This window comes from Passer domesticus, chromosome 11 (genome assembly GCF_036417665.1).
Source record: "Passer domesticus isolate bPasDom1 chromosome 11, bPasDom1.hap1, whole genome shotgun sequence".
Taxonomy (NCBI): domain Eukaryota; kingdom Metazoa; phylum Chordata; class Aves; order Passeriformes; family Passeridae; genus Passer; species Passer domesticus.
The window spans coordinates 10247303-10263601 of NC_087484.1; the positions used below are offsets into that span (position 1 = coordinate 10247303).

Below are 16299 nucleotides of genomic sequence, written 5' to 3' on the forward strand. Positions count from 1 at the left end.
AAATGAAAGCTAATGCATGTTAGGATTTGAGCAAGATTGTACAGGAAACTCAGCATATGGCTCTGGGTTGAAGAATTTTAATGGACACATAAACATGATCATTCTTGTTTTGTGCAATGCTTTTTATGCTGCTTTTCCTGTTCAGTTTCATTACACACTTCATGTAATTTTGATGGTAAGAGTCTGAAGACAGAGAATAAAAATCACCTTAAAGCAATTAGCATGTGGGAACAGCTGTGTTAGGGAACCTTCAAGAATTCTTCAGTGCTAGTGTTACTTGTTGGATAATACATCAGCCAGATGGCAGGGTAAGAAAATGAGACTAAATATATTTCTTATTGCAGTTGCAGGTTTTAATAACTTTAATTGGAAAGAAAGATGGACTAAGGTTTAAAGGTCTAGGCCAAAACTTAAGGCATCTGGTTCAATTCTCAGTCTGACCTTGGCTTTCAGGGTACATATCAGCCCATTACTTAGGCCCATTATTTTTTAAGATGCTGGGGCATTCTTACACTAAATTTTGTAGAGCGTAATTCATCATACAGCATGTCCCCATGCTGGCTGCTGAGATACCCAGGCTTTCACATACATGGATCCATCAGCAGTCCTGGGCCAAGCAATTGCTTGATCACAAAGTGTGGGATAATTCCCAACTTTCCTAACAGCTATAGTTAGCCTTAAAGCTTGTAGGCTGACATCTCTGGAGGTTTGGGGGCCTTGTTTGGGGGTTTCCATGTTCCTGTCTGACATCCTCCTTTTTGCCACAACCTTTTTGACCAATTGTAATACAAACACAGGTGACAGTTCTGGTAAGGGGAGGCAGGCAGGGACTTTGCTTAGCTGCCACCCCCGGAATGGGGGCTGTAACTTCATGGCATTAACTCTTCCAAAGGAGATTACCTATAGTCAGATATTGGTACTAAACTTTTTCCCAGTGATGCTTCTTTTTTATCCTTTTTTTGAATTAATAAATATGTGCTTCAGTTTGATGTTTCTCCAATGCTAAAGACCTTTGCTGCCTCAGAAATGTGAATGGAATAATCTCCTTTTATTTTCAATTGGATTAAATTCAGCAGAGAGCTTGGGAACCCATCTTCTCTGCAGCATTGTCTCTTATCAGGAAATGGTTTAATCGTAAAAGACATCACGTACCTCAGCTTCATGCTTGCACTGACTCAGGCTGGATCCCTTTACAAGGTGGAGAGTGAGGAGAGAGTTTCTTTGACTAATAGATTCTTTGCTTAATCTTGTTCTTTCTTATTTACTTTGCTCTTCCTGTTCACTTATTTCCTAGGACTGTGGTGGCCTCCTGTCTGAAGGGGACAATCAGGGCTGTTACCCTCTGGACGGGCACATCCTCTGCAAGACCTGCAACTCTGCTCGGATCCAGGCTCTGACTGCCAAGGCCAGCACTGATCTCTGAGTATCAACTGTGACCCTCCCCAGGATGCCCATTGGGGGATATTGCACAAGCTTTGCATGATTTCTTTCCAGCCTAGGGTCTGAATCTCTGTTATTGAAAAAAAGAAAAGAAAAAAAAAATAAAAAAAAAAAAGTCAAACTGGAAGGCCATGGAACAAGAGGGCAGTTTGGGAGGCCATGTTCAGACTGCCCATGACAGGCATCTAATTTAGACACAACTGTCCAGGAGGGCAGTGAGTGAGTCACAGCAGCTGCAGCTGATGGAGTTAAGGGTCACAGCACCTAAGTTATCTGCCTGTATAAGGAGGTCTGAACATGGTCCTTACTGTGCTTCTGTGTTTGATTCCTGTTTCTTAAGTACATGAAGGTAGAGGGTAAAGGATGGCTGAAGTAGTTATTTCTTCCAAATTATTTTGAGAACCTGAGCAGCTCTCATTGAAGTCATGGGACTTCAATGTCTGCTGATGACTTTAACAGGATCTGTGTCACCAGCAGAAGTAGCTCCACTGTCCTAGAAAGTGTGAGAGTAGACCCAACATTAACACAAACAGTGCAACTGCAACTGTACTGCACCTGAGTGCAGGTGTGATCTTGTGTCCTTGGGACACAGATTGGTCATTTCTTAGGCCCTTACTTGTCTCCATTCCCTTCCAGTTCAATAGTGTTTTTCTTTTACTCATGAAAGTCTACTTAGCTATTGCATAAATTTATTCAGTAGTGATGCTTCCAATTCACAATGTATGAGCAATCACAGAAAGATGTGAGCTTGCACACACTACACACACACTACACACTACACACACACAAGATGCTTTTGATTTACCAGAGGCATAAGCCAGTCACGTCCCTTGAGAAGGTATTTAAGGGATGTGGGGCTGGAAACACATTTCTGAAATCCCAGTGGTTATAAAAAGATAAAAATGACTACACAGAACTGCAGTGCAAAGCGATGCTCAAAAAAATCTTACACCACTCTCTCATACAGCCCATTCTAGTGGGACCACTGGCAGTGTTGGTCTCTGGGTAGACATTCAAGCAATAAAGTCTTTTTCCATCTCCTGTTATTACAGTGGGAAGATTTTCCTTCAGCAGTAACAGGGATTGAATCAGGCTTTGGGATGATACACATTTCTCTGATGTTAACACATGTGAACTGTATTTTTCAATTTAAAAAATCAGGTCTTGTTTCAACAACAGCAAAAAAATAATCCTAAATACATGTTCAGTTTTCATCCTAAAAAAACTAAAGAAGTTATTAAACCCTTCACTATGCCATTCCAGAAAGCAGGCAATTTTTTTCCTCTTCCATTTTCATCCCAGCCACTTTTAACTTGCCTCTGTGAAATTCATGGCAGTAGAGTGCTGGGCCAGCAGCAGCATTTTCATCTTCAGTCCAGAATCAATATCTATCCCAAGGTAAATAAAAGCTGGGTACAGATAATACTTTTTTTTTTTTTTTACATGATCATGTGTTTAGGGTTTCTTTGGGTTTACTTTGGTTAATTAAAAACAAATCAAAAAATTAGAAATCCATGGTATTCTGAGCAGCTATAATAGTCTTGTTCATGAAACCCATAATAACTAAGGTGCAAATTACATAGTGAGGGAGTAATTTTCATATCACTGAATTGACATTAATATCTTATTTGCAGATGTAATCAAGGAAAATACCTTTCTTTGCACTTAAATTAAGAAGCAGAACTGAAACAGTTGCAGGATGATTGACCATAAAAGTGACAAAATGTAACTTTTCAAGAGTAAGTTTCAAGATCTTTATTTCATGCATCTCGCTGAAAAACAATGAGAATGTGGTGCTTTCCTCTGTATTAGGCTTCTGTTATAGAGAATAATTATATCCATTAATGCTGAAAAGTTAGATAAGCTGAACTGATAGGAAACAAAGGAAAAATTGTGATGTGATACTGCAGCTCCTGCATATGGTACATTTATTTTCAGTTTAGCACTAACCTTTCTGGAAGAGCACTGTGATATTCAGTAGCTTCAGCTGTCTGTGGTAAATTCAAATACAGAAATACCATTCTGAAACCTCCGTTCCTTACATGGTTTATATGTTGGCAAACTTCACCAGTGTCAGGGAAGTTTCCCAAAATTCACAGCTTGCAATGAATCCTTCTTTGTAGAAGGGTGGCATCATTGAGCAGAAGACTTCCTTCACCACCGTAGGGGCTGTGCTGAAGCAGTTTGACTTTTTATACTGGATTTCTACCCTGGCCTGCAAGAATGTTACTGCCTCAGACATAAACAGATTTTTTGGCACCCTGGCTCCCACCAGGTTCCACCAGGTTCCTGCTCCCCGAACCGTGGCATGTAAGGTCCTTCTGAGCTCGCTTCTTGACACGCAGTCTGCACCACCAGCAGTCCCAAAAACCTTGCAAATACTGAGCAAATCTAGTTTGAACTAACCCTGCAAAAGCAGGGGAGGTCAGTGCTGGGATACAAGCACAGGTGATGCATTTGGGTGCAGAATGAGCCATTCATCAGGCAGAAAACACAGCTCTGATCTTCCTTACTCTTGTGAGTGTTAAATCAAGTGCCTGATGAGACTCTCCTGGATAACACTGAGGTAATTGATGGGAACAAGCTGCTGTGCCTTCCAGCAGAAAGTGGCCTAGACTGAGGACTCAAGTTCAGAGCCTTTGGGCTTTTTATGGCCCTGCCATAGGCTGGACTGGAGCAAGTGTTATGGCTCCTTGTCTTCTGCCCTCTGCATGAGACAGCTTCTTTGCAGTTTCCCAGAGACATTATGGGATTAAACTAGTCACAGACTAGCACAAACTACTGATTTCTGGAGCTCTGTTTTCTCTTTCCAGAAAAGTTTGCTGGTATGTAGGCCTGGGACTCCAGCCCATTTCAATGCACGCGGCCAGCCAGGAGATCCAGCTCTGAATCCTCTCTGTTATGAGAGTGCTGTGGTGAGTTGGGCTGGCATGCAGGGAGGTGAGAGCCAAACTTTTCAAGCATTAAATACTTCATGGATGAAATATGATTGACAAAGATTGAACAGTGTTGATGTTTGAGGTGCTGTGGCTGGTTTCTAGACCTGACACATCTGTGCAAAGGTACTCTGATGGGTTTTTTTTCACCCCTAGACACCAAAGCCATCTGCGCGTTGCAAGGAGGCGGTGTCCAAAACCCCCTTCTTTTTTTCTGTGTGGTTTTGTTTTCCAAAATTGCCATAAATATATTTGAAAGATATAGTATCACACAGGCTCTCATCACCCACATGTATATGGAAATCTCCCTGCTGATGCTTTAGGACTTAATAAGAAATGCTGGTGGGATTTATCTCAATTGCACTGCAATTAAGAACCACTGGGATATGGCTTCATCACAATATTTATCACATACTTATAATATATCATATTTATCTGTTCCAAAGAAGGAGTCTTTTTGTCAAAGAGACTTTGCTTTTCTCAAGTTGGACCTTCTTAGCCATGACAAAAATCACATCATCTGTGGCTGTGGTAATGTCCAAACTGTTCCTTTCAGAAAGAATTGGAAGATCACCCAAACATTTCTGTTCAAGTCTGCAGTTTCTGCTTATGCTGCTTCGTCTTTGTCTAGCATTTGTTGGCAAGTCGGGCCTGATCCCATGATTTCTGTGGCCAGACAGGGCCCAGGATCAGGTTCTAATTTAGCAAAATATTTATGTCCCTGGGGTTTGTTTAAGTGCAGACTTAAAGCCATTGCATGGTGTGACATAAGCCATTAATACCAGACTGGTTCTTTATCCCCTGATCACACAGGTTTTTGGGTAGGATGTGGGCACAGTTAAATTTCCATCAAATTATCCATAGCACAGGAAATGGCTTCTGTGTCACCCTTATGCCAACTGCAGGGGAACACCACAGCTGATCAAATGTAACATTTGGATGAGGTTGAGTTGTTACAAGATGAGTGCTGTGTTGGGTGGTTGTGGTACCTTCCATATGTCACAAGTCGCCCTACAGCCAGATTTACTGTATCTTTGAGCAATGGCTTTAGAACTCTCTACTTAAACTTTCTCCAGGAGATTGGGTTGCCTTGGTTACAGCCCAATCCTTAAGCACATCCCCAAGGCTAACACTAATATTTTGTGAATGTGATGGTTTTATTGTCACTTATTTTATTCATTGAACGTTGCTTTTAAAAACAGAAAACCACGCCAGTTCTTTAGCCTATCAGATAACACACCTTTAATTTTGGTTTGGGAGAGGTGTTAATATTTTAATTCTTAGATTTTTATCATGGCTGCAAAACACTTGAGTAATGACTTAATCATAGAGGTGTGGGAGTACCAAAGTGTTTGTCACTCTACGTAATAGTGTTCATCCTGATAGCAGGAGTGAGGCTTTCACAAAACACAGGCCTTAAGTTGACTTTCTGCCTATCAGCAAAATGTGCCTGAGAAGAATGGAAAAAAAAAGTGGCTTTAAAGAAATTGTGGTTGTTAAAGAGAATATGCAACAAGTCTGTCTGAAATCTCTTTGGACCTGTTATGGCTACTGCCTGGCTTAGGTTTGATAGATGCTGGTTCCTTTTGATTTTGGGAAAGTCTGGAAGACAGGGAATAACAGGACCCAAGGGAAGGTTCTTGAGAGAAATCCCATGTCAAGGATAGATGTTAGACACCTGGTGCTTGCACTGAGTGGCTCAGAAAGGGTTTTTAGTTGCTGACTGGTGTCTGATGGTGCCTGGTTGCTGCAGTGGGGTCACAGTGTTTGGTTTTTGTTCAGCAGCCTGGGGGGACAGCACCTCACACAGGTTCAGTGCTGCAAGCTGGGGCTCTTGGAGAGGGGTGCTGAACCATCCCACTGTGGTGAAATTCCCACGAGAAAACACCAGCAATGGTAGCTGAGGGTTGGTTGTGAAGGAGGGCAGGAACTGCTCCATAACCTAGAGGTTAGTAAAATACAGACCAAGAGAGCCATGAGAACACTATTTCCAGTTAGAGCTGGTTGCAATATTTACACTAAATTACGTGATAGCAGAAGGGCAATTTTTTTTAATGAGAAGTTCTCTCTTTTTGCAGTGTTACCCACAACATTTTTTGGGGTTGTTTTTGCTGTTATGATTAAAATTATACTGAATTTTTATCTAAATAAATTTCAGAATTGTTAACAAATATTTTTATATTTCAAAAACCCATGACTTCTTTCACAGTTCTTTGTAGTTCTTGGGTTTCTTCTGCTGGTAAATTAAAGTTTCTGTTACAATTTTGAAAACTTTTTTGGATAATAATTCTACTTAAAACCAAGGAAATGTTCTTGGGGAATGGTTCAGTATTGGACCTGGTGAAATAAAAAAAGCTTTGAAACTTTTTACAAGATTTTTTTTCCTATTTTTAACTAATTTTGCTAATTTTGAAGTCACTGTTTCCTTTGTTAGAACAATCCAAGTAATGTGACTCTTAAAATAACAGTGTTACTTCTGTTGGATTAATTTTTCTTATCCGTCTTAAAGCCATGGAGTGGCTGGCTATAGGGACTCCCAGTGTCTTTTTCTGTGGCACCTGCAATTTTTTTCTTTGTTTTTATCTTGGGGTCTTTTTCTGTTTGGTTTTTCCCCCTGAAATTACTGAAGAATATAGGCACATTATGGCAACTGCCAAGAAAATCAAGAGATACTGATTGAATTTCATCTCCTTTCCGGGCTTGGGAATGGCATTTCTCCTTCAACATTTCTAGAAATATTACCTGTCTCCCTCAGCATTTCAAGTTTGAAGTTGCAACAGTTGGTTGCCCAACTGGCATTTTGAGCCTGAGAGAGAAGAGACTTTACACCTGTGAAATTATAACATTCATCTAGCATCTGAAAATGTAAGAGAAAAAACACATCCTCAGTAAGTTTCCTGGTGGACCCTGAGGAACAGCTCTCACCTCAGCCTGGAAATTTTCTGCTGTGCTCTGAACAAAAGCTGGTTCCACCCTTGCAGAGCAGTCTGGCACACACACACATGTCAGGTGTTTGTGGGGCTATAACTGAGCAGAAATACAGGCTGCAGTATTGACTGTTGCTACTTAGACTGCACTGGGCTTTATTCCTGACTACGTGTCCCGGTCTCTTTGGCTTCATGTAACGTGTGGAAGCACTGGGTTTATCACGGGTAGCAAGAGCATCCAGTTAAAACTTTTTTTTTTTCTTAATTTTGCTATTTGTCCAGTATTCTTATCCTACTTAGATGTTTTAGAAAATGAGGGAGGAAACAGAAGCCCCAGTGGTGGCATTACCTTTACGTTACCAGGTGTTACAGTCCCTCCCCAGGATCATCACCCTTGGGGTGTCTCTGCTTTCCTGCCTCTGCCTCCCCTTGTCCACAAGCCTCTCTCTTACCCACTTTTTCCATGTCCTCAATGTGCACTCCTCTTTGCATAGAGATGGTTTCTTACTTACTTCACCGAGGTATTGTGAGTCTTAGCTAGTAGTTGGAAAAACTTGTTCAGATCTTTAATCAAGTAGTTTTGTGCGTCCTTAGTATCAGTGGCCTGCCATATGGATATCAAAGAAAATTGTTATAATTATTGCTTTTAAAATGATTATGAAATTGTGCCTTACTTTTTCAGTCATATTTAACCATGTAATTTAGAACCACATGATTGCAGGGATTTACCATGAAGAAATATGTTTGAAGGATAGTTTGTTTTTTAAATATTTTTTTCCTCAAAAATGATTTTATTAGCTTTTCCTCTTTTATTTTTTCCTCCAGTTATATCCCTTTAATATGTTTGTGTAAAAGGGCAGCCAGAATTTGCATTTGTGAGAGACAGAAGATTTTATTTGGTCTTGTATGTAGAGCTTTCATTTTCTTTTATGTTCCTTCAGGAAAATTCCTCTCTCCCCAATTACTCATGCTGAGATGTCTTTAAATGCAGGCTGACCAGTAAGGGTTTTTTGTTGCTGTTTAATTTAGAGTGTGGTTTGCTTTGTGGTTGTGGTTTTTCTTTTAATTAACCAGATATGGGGTGCTGGGGAGGCATTGCACATTAATGCAGAACGTTAATGCTAATTTTCACAGAAAAGACAAAATTAGAGTCTTTCCCTGTCTCCAGTGCAGTTTTGTTACTGCTCTGTGTGCAACACTAATATTAAGCCAGACTGTAAAGGCTAAATACTCAGAGTGACCTACTTCCATTCACCAGCAAGAATCCTTTGTCAGCTGACTCCTGTTTGTTTGTTCATTTTTAAATGTCGGATTACAGAACGAGCATCTCCTAAAGATGAAAGAAAACAGTGTTTTCATGTGCAGGAAATTTGGGGTTGCAGCAACAGAACATTTTCTTTGTGAATTTGGATGTCGTGGTGTTTTAAGCTCCTGCCTGGAGCCTAAATCAATTTGGCCTCTCATCCAGTTCATCTAACTGGTGCTCCTAAAAGGCTGCAGCCCTGCAAAAACTCATGCAGCATTTTTGGCTGCCTTCCCTTGCTCCCATTTGGTACATATTTGCACAATTTAACTGAGCTTTTCTTTCTGCTGAAGGTCAGATGCAAGCGATACGAAACACTAAACTTTATAAACAAGCAAAACCATTTCAACCACAGCATTTTGGACTAGAATGGGTTTTTAGGTGGCGCACTGTCTGCTGGCCTTTGGAGAGGGGATCCTGAGACTGCATTGGACTGGAACAGGAGGCAAAGCCACAAGCCTTGTTTTTTTTTTAATAAACTACTTACTGTAATCCAGCTACACAGTTTCAGCCTCACACTTCAGAAGAAGCTTCCAGTAGCTATGCACGTACAGGCACTTTCTCTCTTGCAGAAAGTGAAACTTTCCCAACCAGAGTAAATTTAACCTATTGCATAAGATGCTGGAAGTTGGTTGTTTTTTTATTTTCCTTGGGAGTCTCACTGTAACCTCTGTGTGCAGAGGATGAATAGCTTTTCTTTCTTCCCCCTCTTTTTTATTTTTTTTTTCTGACGAGATTAGATGTTGCATATTGATGAGCTAGCATTTCAAAGGTCCGTGGGGCTTTGGAACATATTAAGAATCTCTGAAGTTTAATATTCACCATGTTTTAAATATTCAGAAGGAAAAATCTGCATAAAATGGCTTTTGATAAATACGTTCTAGGGATTCTTTCTTTCTCTCTTACACAAGCATTGTGGGGATTGTGGCTGTGCCACTTTTGTTCCAAAGCGTCTTTTCTTTCAGCATTTCAGGATCATTTTGGTTCCATTTGTATGCCCAGTACCAGTCCTGAAGTCTGTTATGGTTTCTGCTGGGACTGTACAGCAGGCAGGTGGAGGTGACCAAGAAAAAGGCTCAGCTGAGCATTGGAGCTCCTGAATATCTGCTTGGGGGCTCCCTCCTGATGACAGCTGGGCACATCCAGCCCTTTTCTGTGCCTGCTTCTCGTGATGGGGTTGGGATCAGCCCAGTGGTCAGGCCCAGATGAGACCTTTCTGCAAAGGTGCTCTATACCAGTGGGGTTTTGAGATTGGAAAGGGCAATACCCAGGGTGCAGGAGCAAAGCAAAGTGTCATTTGATGCATCTCAGATCTCACAGGGCAGTCTCCCCTTCCTTGGAAGTCTCTTTGGTGAGAATCTCAGCAGTAAAAAAAGTGCCTTTAGGAGAAATCCTCCCCTGGGCATGCTCTGTTTCTCATGCTCATGAAAATCTGATTCAGGCTTTAGATGAGGAGGATGAGTTGCTGGCTGCAGTGGTGCAGCTGTTTTGCTGTATTTTCAACACATGTCCCATGGTACATCCCAGGGTGTTGCAGGACAGCGCTTTGGTCCCTCTCACACCCAGCCTTGCCTTTGTCACACCAGTCCCTGTTGAATCAGTGCCTGGTATTTGTTCTCAGGACCGCTCTGGCTCAGGCCAAGGGCACCTCATGCCTCTATGCAAAAGGTGGTGCTTTCAGGTTTTACCTTACAAATAATGCAGCCCTTTCAAACTCACCTTTCTTCTCTTACGTATTCTTGACAGAAGTAGGATTTTAAATATTTCATAGCATTCTTCTTTCTTCTTCCTTTTTTGCCAGATGCCTTGAAAACATTGTCAGATTACGATCTGGGGGGGATCAGGATCAGTTTCCTTTCCTTCTTGATTGCATGGTGTAGGTTTGCAATGAGGGTTTTGTCCTTTTTTCTTCTTTCTTTTTTTTTTTTGTTAGTCTTACAGAACAGATGCCTTCATTTTATGCAGAGAAAGATTGTCTATGATCAGAGCTAATCCAGGATGGCAGGATTGGACCCCCACAGTGAAAGCTAGAAAAGTGATTGCAAAAGTATTCTGTTTCTCCTTTATTAATTGCACAGGAAGTTTCCACCAAAGGCTCATGTAGCCCAACTGGCCTATGTAATAAGTAGCAGGGCCTGTAATTACAGTCTGTCTTCTGATCCTAGCTGTGCTCTGACTTTCTAGGCACTGCAGTTATATTTACATCTGGTTCTCTGTCACCTTTCTAAATTTTTGATTGGTCACTAAGGGAAGGAGAGCATGAGCCATGAGCCCTGAGAGGTGCAGTGAGTACAAACGAGGGAGTCCTCCTCTCTCTCAGGTATCCGCCTGATTTGGGACACAGAGCACAAGGAGCAGGAGGATTTTACCAGCCATGCAGCAGAGGAAGTGGGCTGCCTGCCAACTGGGCATCTTTCAAGACCTCAGAGTTCTTTATAGGACTGGAAACTTGAACCTTTTACAGGTCTTAACTAGTGTACTCTCCTGTGAGATAGTTCATCAGCATTTCTTTGCTCTGACTGTTCCTACAGGATTTGACCTTTTTTCTCTGTAAGATTCAAGGTTTTATGGTTGCAAAAAGATCCTTCCCCATATGGCATGAGGAGGGAGATGGCTGTTGGCATCGAGCAGAAAGCTGTGTTACAAGTCTTGGTATCAGTGTGGAAAGCAAGAGGAACTTGAGTGAGAGGGGGAAGGCAGTGATTTACACGTGGTTCAGTACCAGGTTCACCAGCCCTGAGCACCAGTGAGCACAGTCTCAAGCAGATGAGCTCCCTGGGGTGCCAGTTCTGAGACCTGCAAGAGAGTAATGGGCTCCTCACGGGAGTGTTTGGTGCCAGTCACTTGGCAGTAATCTCTTGTCTCTTTGGAAACATGCACTAAACTTTGGGTAAAGCTACAGAATGGTGCCCCCCAGACTTTTTCTTCAAGGCAGACTCCCAGTGTTATGTTTGATCAAGAGGAATGAAAGCCATTAGGAAAATACTGCACTCTGCAATAAAACGCATTAACAATCTACTATGGACACTTTTAATGTCCATTAAACTGTTACACAAATTGTCCCTTTTCTACAGCCTTCATTATTTTTAACCTGACTTCTGTTTAAAAAAATACCCCTCAATTTTTTATTTTTTTTTTTTAACTCTGCTTCTAAGAAAGTTGATGCTTTAAAGGGAAAAAAAAAACACCCTTAGTTTCAAACATGGGTTTTTCAGGCTTCTAAATTAATAATTTCTACACCTGACCCAGTTCCTGCAGCTGCCAAAAAAGAAAAGAGAAAGCTATTTAAATTTCTCATAGAACCATTTATCTCTTAAAATATGCCAAGGCAATTTGAGGTGGGGGTGGAGACTCAGCTATTTATCTCAGCAGCTTGATTTTTCTCTTTATGTTTCTAACTGTCAGGGGGAAAAAACCGGTAGGAAGCTATTCTTGGGCTATTATTGATGTATTGTGTTGCCATTATGCAGGATGTCTGCTTTGCTATATACGGAAGGACATTAATAATAGCCATCTCCCCTGCCCCCACCCTCGGTTCCTCTTTGGGAAGATATGGTTTAACTGGAGCATCTGCTGTGTTCAAATTGCTGCTCCTTCCTCCCCTTCCCCCAGTTCATTCCCAAACTAGTTTTAGGAACCAGGGCGAAGGAAAATAAGGAGACATTATTTTTGCCATTTTTCTGCCTACTTCTGTGGTTGCTCCAGGCAAATAATTTCCATGCCCTGTACCTGTCTACCCTTTTTCCTTCCCATGTATTGCCCCTGCTTTCATTTTAAGTTCATCAATGCAAAGAAAAAAACTCTTTCTTGCTCTCTTTTTCTCACAAAGGCTGGCTGGCAGAACAGGCTCAGCAGCAGAGCTCTGATTTGTTATTACCCAGCATTTCATATCCACAAACGTCGGTTTCATTATTTCCAATTAGCAGGAAAATGTATTCCCGTTCCCATCCCTCCTACCCAGGTTTAAAACATTGTTATGAGACTTTAAAGGGTCCGTCGACTTGTTTAAACACTTGGATGCTTGTTTTATTTTTGGAAGCAGAGTGTACAGTGAACAGGAATAGTTTGATGTTTAAAAAATAGCCCCAGTTCAGCATTCCCCTGAAGTGCGGGAAGTCCTGTCTCCACAGGGCTGTGCCAGCAGCGTGACAGCCCAGAGAGCAAAGCCAGCTTGAAAAGGAAAAAGAACTGGCCTGCCCCACTTCATCTGTGAGAAGAGAGAGGTGAAAATAATAAACGTGGCAAGAAAATAAAGGGCAGAATTGCTCAGATTTTTTATTTTAATGGCTGTTCCTATGTCTCCCGCTGATTTTGTTCCATAGTAGCTTTGCTTATTCAGCATTTTTTATAATCAGGACCATGTGCTTTTTCAAGGTATCATTATTTTTACTTTTCATTTGTTGAGTTGTAGTCTTGCCCTGGTCCCCATAAGGTATGGAGCCACTTTGGCTTGGGCACTGAATGAAAACAGTTAGGAGCTCTGTCTAGGAGAGCTTACCTGGAATTTGGAACCAGCAAATGCAATAAGAATATTTTCCAGTCTGATATAGAGAAGTTTTCAAAATAGGAATTCTACATGCCAGGAATGCCTTCACTGGGGGAAATGCTTACATTTCAAAATGAAAGGGAGATGGCCATTCAGTGTAGTTTCTTGTTGGTTTTATAATCTTTCTTGGTGGTGTACAAGGAGAAAAATGACACCCTCTGTTCCCTAGACTAAGCCAGAGCCTAGCATCTCCTCTGCAAACATTTGCTCCAGCTCCAGCTTTCCACACTGCTGCAGCATGGAGTGAGGAAGGCCTGCTATGGGAACAAGGTCAACTTCATCCTCTCCACAGCTGCTCCCCATGGTGAGTCTGCGTCCAGCCTAGGGCTTGATCCTGCCTTCCCAGCGTGAGTGTTTTGCCAGAATCAGCTGTTTTCTCTCTGCCATTAGCTATGGGATTGTGTGCAATGATGAGGATTTGCAGGGAGGGAGGAGAAGATCCTGTTCCAATTAGGCTGCCTTTGTGCTAATGTTTCATTCAGGGCTGCATGAGATAAGAGCAGTTTGCACTGAAATGCACAGCCGGAGGTTGTAGTTTGAGTTTCAACTGTGTTGAGATGGTACCCATTGAAAATCCAAACTGGAGCTCTTTTTTGCATCTGCCAGTGCTTTACTGACAGCTCTGTGTGGGCTGGAAACCCATTTCAGTTTTGCAAATGGACATTTTGTGCCTTGTCTCCCAAGTGTGATCTAGTTCTTTGCTTTATCCACCTAAGGAGTATTTCTAATGGGCCTAAGTAGCTAAGCTCCTGACAAGCATCTCAACAGAACAACCAGCAAGGTGACAAGTAGGCTATTGACAGAGCTGCCTTTACAAAAAATGAGTAAAGTATTCCACTTTCTTCATCTGTGCCTTTTCAGAGACCTCCTGTGCTCTTTTATGGACAGCAGAGAAACAGTCCCAGTGCTGAGCAGGGATGGGAACTAGGAGGGTGATGGAGAAGAGAAGCAAGAGGCTAATGCTGAGCATCTGTTCTCCATGGGGATAAGCAATGGCTTATCCCATGAGTGCAGCTTGTCTTGCTGTACACACCCTGTTGTCTGGTGGGCAACTGTTCTGTAGCAGAGGTACTTGGGTATATCTCCTCAAACATCTCTTCCAGCCAGAACTCCAGAGTCATTCATATCTGAAGATTTCGTTCCCTTAATAATGTCTTTTATAAAATCTACATCACTCATTTTTTATATAATGCTAGAAGAGAAAATCTGAAGGTGAACCAAAGCTTGATTGGTGCTACTGAATTAAAAAGGCTGATATGCTCTCATTTTCAATCCTCAAAGTAATGTTTTAGCAAAATTTTCCCTGCTGTGATCAGACAGGAAATGCAAGGTGTATTGGGAATGCAGTGAAGGGAAAGATTTGATGTTTTGATGCTCCCACTGTTACCTCCTCTACTGTCTCTTTGGAGAGTGAGAACTGAGTATTGGTAGAGATATGGGCAGAGCCAAGTAATGGCTGGACTTTCTCTCATGGTCTTGCTAGAAAGGATCTGCCTTGGTGAGACATCAGCTTCCTTGATGGTCCTATACTTTTCCATGCCACAGCTTGTGCTGTGGACAGTCAGAGAGCCTGAAGAGCAGCCTCCAGTGCCTTCCCTCTAGTTAGTCAAATGAGAGACCTCAAGTACTAATTCTGCATTTATTGAAGTCACTTTCCAGAAGAGAACAAACAGCAGAGGTTTGTCATGTTTCAGAGCCCAACCTCTCACGCTGGCTTTACCTGTGGGCAGATACAAGGGGGTCTGAACCACACATAGCTCATTCCAGAAGGATTCCTCTTGGCTACAGGCCCCATGGAGAACCCCCTAAAGGCTGGGAGAATTATTCAGGCCTTTCAGACTGCAAGGAGGAAGTGCCCCCAAGAATGTATTTGCCCTGTGTAGCTGCTATGCTTTGGCCCATCCCTGCCAGTTGCAGACCTGTGTGCTCCGAGGGCTCCCCAGGGATGATCTGTACTGGATGTGCAGTAGTTCTCAGTGGTTTGAGGTGGTGTTTCAGCTTCATGGTGGTTGGTGGTTTAGCCCACGAGATGGAGAAGGTTTTGTGTTGTTGCCTTTGTTGCAGTTGGGAGGGAGCGTGACTGGCTGCTCTCCTGCTTGTCCAGTGTCAGCAGACAGAGGCTCTCAGTGGTGTGAGCAGCATCTTCCTTTTAAATGTGAATCACTAGCCTGGGGATCTGGGCAAGGGAGGCACAAGGAAGCACTTCCTATATGAGGAATGCTTCTGCTGCACACTCTATGCCCTGGGATCCTAATGAAGTAACATTACTTGAGCTTTTAGGACTGGTCTCCTTTCTGTCAGAGCTTGGGGGTACCAGAGTTTTACTCCTTGCAGAGCAAAAGCACTACCCAAGTCTGTGGGGGGCCTAATCCTGCTGCCATTGGAATTTTCCCGATTCCTGTGACTTGCTGAGTGCACCTCCTGTGAGCTGCTGAGTAGCCTCCCTTGTCACTGAACCCATTAGGCCACTTGTCTCCCTCACTGACTACTTTCATTGGGCTTTGAGGGCACTCAGGAAATGCAATCAGCACCTTACAGGATCAATCTGCTAAGCAATAAATGAAGTTTTTTCTCTGGTAACTTGTGTGCATGAATTGAAAATCATTTATTCCAATTTGTTCTGAGGACAGATGCAGCATATACACATTTTCTATATTTATAAATATATATAGATATATATATTTTGTTCTCAGCTAGTTACCTCTTCTAAACTGCAATTTTCAGAGCAACCGGCATATATTTTTTATTCAACACTTAAAATGACTTTTTACAGTAAGAGAATGAAAGCTGTTTTAAGCATGTGTTTTCTGTATTTTTATTATGCATTATCCAATTATATTGAGATGTATTTTCCTCTTTGCTCTGCTCTTTCGGTTGTTATCCTTTTTATCAGTTATGCTTTTCAAATGTTTTGTAAGGGAAAATAAATATGCAAAATCGCCAGATGCCTTTTTTCTTTGCAGAAGAAGTATCACAAATGCTTTTTTATTACATTTTACCAATCCAATAAACTTCTTATAAATTTCATTTTTGTTTGCTAGCGTGTGAAATTATTTTTTCAAGTTGAATGGTATTTACTTTCTTCCAGCCTCCACCTGCAATTATGCTTCATATCCTTCACCTTTTTCTCTTTTAGGTTCAAAATTT

The 16299-nt window shown here is 41.8% G+C and overlaps 1 protein-coding gene across 16 annotated transcripts in view; it reads left to right on the forward strand.

The window, feature by feature from the left end:
• The window catches only part of LPP (LIM domain containing preferred translocation partner in lipoma), a 331648-nt gene extending 315469 nt beyond the window's left edge, over window positions 1-16179 (forward strand). For all 16 annotated transcript variants that reach the window (XM_064385623.1, XM_064385626.1, XM_064385629.1 and 13 more), the window contains one exon: window positions 1295-16179. In XM_064385623.1, the coding sequence (XP_064241693.1) occupies window positions 1295-1423 (129 nt within the window). In that variant the 3' untranslated portion in view covers window positions 1424-16179. The remainder of the gene's footprint in view (window positions 1-1294) is intronic.
• Window positions 16180-16299: the final 120 nt, after the last annotated feature.